At 34.8% G+C, this 4,666-nt stretch overlaps 1 protein-coding gene across 1 annotated transcript; it reads right to left on the bottom strand.

Moving 5' to 3' along the window:
• Positions 1 to 1,341: 1,341 nt before the first annotated feature.
• Positions 1,342 to 4,666, bottom strand: LOC130713674 (glucan endo-1,3-beta-glucosidase 14-like). The gene is made up of 3 exons (XM_057563461.1): positions 4,183 to 4,666; positions 2,553 to 3,583; positions 1,342 to 1,532 (listed from the first exon to the last, which is right to left on the bottom strand). The coding sequence occupies exons 1-3, from the start codon at positions 4,277 to 4,279 to the stop codon at positions 1,446 to 1,448; spliced, it is 1,215 nt and encodes a 404-aa protein (XP_057419444.1). The 5' UTR covers positions 4,280 to 4,666; the 3' UTR covers positions 1,342 to 1,445.

Below are 4,666 nucleotides of genomic sequence, written 5' to 3'. Positions count from 1 at the left end.
AAAATTAGTGAAAACTTAATAAATTTTGAAAAACTTGATAGTATACAAATATTACTGTATAAAGAGGACAATTTTGGGTTTTTTTGTGTGAATTTGAGGTGAAACTATATTTATTTGGTTAGTTTTGACTAAAAATAATAATTAAAATAAATTAATCAAATCAATTTCTTAATTTTTACTTAAAGAATGAGTAGTAAGAGATAAAGAGAAAAATGAGATATTTAGCAAGTGTTTGTGACGTTGGTGTTTTATGTATGTAGAGGTCTAAGTCAGGGAAATGTCGATGAATAGACAGAGACCAATGATAACGTTTTGCTAAGAAATGTGTGGCATATTACTATAGGATAGTCTTCCCCTTCATACAGCTTTTACATCCGTTTCTTTTTCTTGTATGTTAGAAGAGTTAAGAATAAAGACACACTTGGGTGAGTGGTGACACATTCAACCAAAAATGTACACGTCCAAGCCTTAAAATGCCTCATTTTTTTCCTTTGTTGCTCCCACGTCTAGCTCAGTGACACGTTTCTTCTCCAAAGAAAAGGGAAAAAGAAAAAGCAGTTCATGAATTAGATGGGATAGCTCTCCATAATTCAAAATTCGTACAGATTGAGGAAAAGCACATTTGTAATATACTAATATTGCTTTTGACATTTTTTTAAGACACCGGGGATGAAATTTTCATTCCTCAGTTAAAACCTTGTAAAAAATAGGAAACTTAACAGAGAATCTTCTTTTGACATGAGTACATGACATTTATTTTATGGAAAATTCTTTGTACCCATATATTTTTTTTTGGTGTGATACCCGCATTATGTTATTTAATAGATTATTACTATGTTTTTTAACGTAAATTTTACATTTTCAAATTTTATTTTACTTTTCAATTAACTTCATTGAATAAAATTTATTTTTAATGAAAAATAGATGAGTAGTGAAGACGAACGAAGGTAGTGACGATGCGCGTCAATTGACCATATTTGACGGAAGAACAAAAGTTAACAAAACACAACAAAGAAATTTTACGCCTCTAACAATGGAATACTACATTACTATAATATAATAAAATCAAACTTTCAACGGATATATAAGTTTTTACTACTCATTTAACTCATTTTGGGTACCACGCCTTGAATCGACTCAAAGTACCACATCAAGCACCTTATTTTATTGTATTTTATTTTATTTTATTCTATTGGTCCAATGTTAAGTACTTCTATATTAAGTGCTTTGATCTACACAAACAGAATGGTAAATTAAGAATACATTTCCTGATTTTATCGAAGTAAAGAAGGGAGATGCTTTATCAGGAGATTTACTGAATATGGGAAAAACACATCAAAATTTCTAGATATTGCTTTATTAAATATGATAATCAATGGTATAATTTTGATCTACAATGAGAGCAAGAAAGGCCAAAACCCCTTCAATTGTAAGGACCTATATCACTAACTCCAGAAACTCAGCAGAAGTATCAGAGTACATAGAGACAGTACCATGGTGTACGACCGGGACAAACCTGGAGCATTGATATTCTGCAAAGACAAATCAAACAGGAACCAATTAACACAAGGTTGTACAAAAATACATAAATCACAAACAAGGTAACTTCTGTTTCAGCAATTAAATTCGGCCAAGTAGCCAGGTTTGAAACTTTGAATGACTAAACCATCCATGACCAAACCACCTATCAACTAATTATGAGAAAGGAAAGTAGTTTGAATATTCATAAACCTCCAAACAATGAACAATGGTTCTGGCTCTACAGCTAGTCTATAGCGAGAAAGATGGAAAAAAGGGATCAAGAAATTTATCATTCTTTCATTTTTTTCCTTATGTGTAATTCAAGATAGATGGAAAAATCTGGAATATAAACATATAACATGTCAATGCACAGGACCAATTATTCCATAAAGAAAAAAATCTTCAAAGTTCCCTATAGGTTTCTGAAAAGGGTGATATTGATATTTCTTTTTTAATAGGCAAGAGATGGGTGGAAACCTTATATGGTTGCAATGAGTGATTACTGATTAGGAAAGAAATCATAGCAATTAATTTATGGCAACATATGCCACAAAGTAATTTTACAATAGGTCTTTTGACATTATAAAAGCCAAGATGACATAATAAAGCAAAATACATTACATTACAGGAATGCAACATTTCTTCATATGTAAGTCAACTTTTGTTAAGGCCAGCTCATGTCAATTTTCTTAATATTTTCTTTGTTTTTTCAGTTATCATTATTTTCATCCCAGCCTTCCTTAAATGCACTTTTGAGAAACACTAAACTTCCATCATATGGTCCTGTCACTTAGGAACTAGGATACGTCAGTTTCCAATAAGTTAGTCTCTTAAAAGTGTAGTAAAAGTAGATGTTATGTCTATGCTAGTGTAAATTGTATGGCACTTCATCATCATCATCTAACAGATTCATTGAAACTGTTTTATAAAACTCCTATCCCACCCCTCTTTCCTTCTCTTTGTTTGGGTAGTGAAAAGTTCTAAATGAGCTTAAAATCAAACAATATAGCATCAAATGAAATTTAGGGTACCTTAAGAGACAAAAGAGATGAATCTCCAGCATTAAGCCCATGAAACCCAATGTTATATGATATACTCCCATCAGCCTTGAACAGTCCATAGTTCCTCTCGGAGAAAGGACCAGGCTTCTGATTCTCATTAAAAATTGCAAATATGTATGCCTTCATAACATTTTTAGGCCTGTGCGGGGTTCCTTTCTTCTTCGCAAGCCTTTTACGTAGGTTATAATTGTACGTCCTTGCATTAGTTATGTTAGCTCCAGCTTCACTTTGGTCTCCATCTGAAGCCCACCCTGTCTCTGTAACTATGACTTCCATTTTGTGAAATCCAGCATCCTCCAAAGCAGTATAAGCTGCATCAATCTGAGCCTCAAGCATGTTATCGTAATGCAGCTTATACTTTGGATCATAAATTCCCTTTGTTGGGTTAAAAAGAGCATAATTTAAATCAATATGCTCTGGATCACTTGCATAGGCTAGGGAAGGATACGCGTTCAAACAGAAAGGAGAGCCAATTTGCTGGAAGAACTCCAATAGCGGCTTCATATACTGATTTTTAACAGTATCTCTAAATACACAAGACGAAGGAGGGTAGGAATCGGCAAAAACAGCAAATGAGCTGGCAGTAGAAATCTGAACTAGCTCATCCAGATGAAGTTTCTTCGTAGCATTATAGATATTTTTCACAGCGCCCAAAAGAAATCCCCACGAAGATTGGTCATCCCCACCCAAGACTTCATTGCCCACGGCAATTCCACGAATGCTTGTCCCGGGAAGAAATGCCTGGACATTGTCCTTCACCCAGTCCAAAGCATGATCTGCATTCGAACTCATGTCTTGCAACTGTCCATTGGTAACTCCAATTACAAGTTCAAGCCCGGATCCGCTAAAGGCCTTGAGAACACTGTGATCAGCATCATAGATTCTAACATTCTTTATTTTTGCTGCTCTGAGAAGAGTAACAACTTGATCAGGAGAGGGGATGTTATTTGCAATTCTCCCATAATTTATGCCGTAAGTCCCGGTGAACGCTTGCACTGACGCTGGAAAACAAAGAGTGAGGTAAAACTCCATTAACATGATGTAGCAGACATAAAACACAAACTACAAACTTCTCAAAGCCCATCATTATATTTGATCATCCCAGTTAAACAAACTAAATAGGTACTAAGTAGATGTACATAGAAAGTGCATAAGACAACCTTTACAAACCCCAAAAGGAAAAACCATCAATAATCATAACCATGAATTGATAGAATTGGAATAATCATCATACATCAAAATAACAGTGGTCCCAGGTGAAATCAGGAAGTGATGACACTTATCAATGTTATCCTAATGTTAACATAAGAGGATTGCAACATATATATCTTAAAAAACAAAAATTAAAATCTCTCCCCACAGAAAGAAAGAAAATTTTAATTTGAATGAAAAGGCAACCAAGATAATAAACTAAAAAAAATAAAAAAAATCAAGGGTAAACAAGAACATGGTCTTAAGTCTTAATTCTTCAACACAAGGCAAAACTAAACTAAATTCATGGGCAGAAACATCAATTCATGATCATAAAAAAATAATAAAAATCTATAAATTAAGATAATTGGAGGTTTGAGGCAACAGATAAAGAAGAGAAAGAAAGTACCTGTTAGAGTGAAGAAGAGCAAGAAGATAACAAGGAAAGGGTGAAAGAAGAAAGAAGTCATGATGGGTCGGGAGAGAGAAGCGATGTGATTCGGCATGATCACGAAGCAGTGAAAGTGGGTTGGTGTTGGTGTTGGTGGGGTGGTCGAAAAGAGGGTCAAAACAGGGAATTGAAACTCTTTGAAGTGGCACACACTGATGCTGCTTCTTCTTCAGACATGCTGCCATAAGACACGAAGAATCGCTATGGTGTTGAATTGCAGCAACGCTGAAACTGCTACTTCAGCGCTTCCATTCACACAGTGTGGTAGAAGAATCTTGGCGGCGCGGGATTGAAGAAGAAGAAGAAGAAGGAGGGTTTGGGTTTGGGTTTGGAAATTGAAGAATGGGAGGAAAGGGAAAAGGGGAAAATTGAAAGAGATTTGTGGCGTTTTTATAGAGATATTGTAACAGCAGCAGATGCAGAACGAACAATGCAGTACAAA

Source organism: Lotus japonicus, chromosome 4, assembly GCF_012489685.1.
Source record: "Lotus japonicus ecotype B-129 chromosome 4, LjGifu_v1.2".
Classification (NCBI taxonomy): domain Eukaryota; kingdom Viridiplantae; phylum Streptophyta; class Magnoliopsida; order Fabales; family Fabaceae; genus Lotus; species Lotus japonicus.
This window is presented reverse-complemented; position numbering and strand designations above follow the sequence as displayed.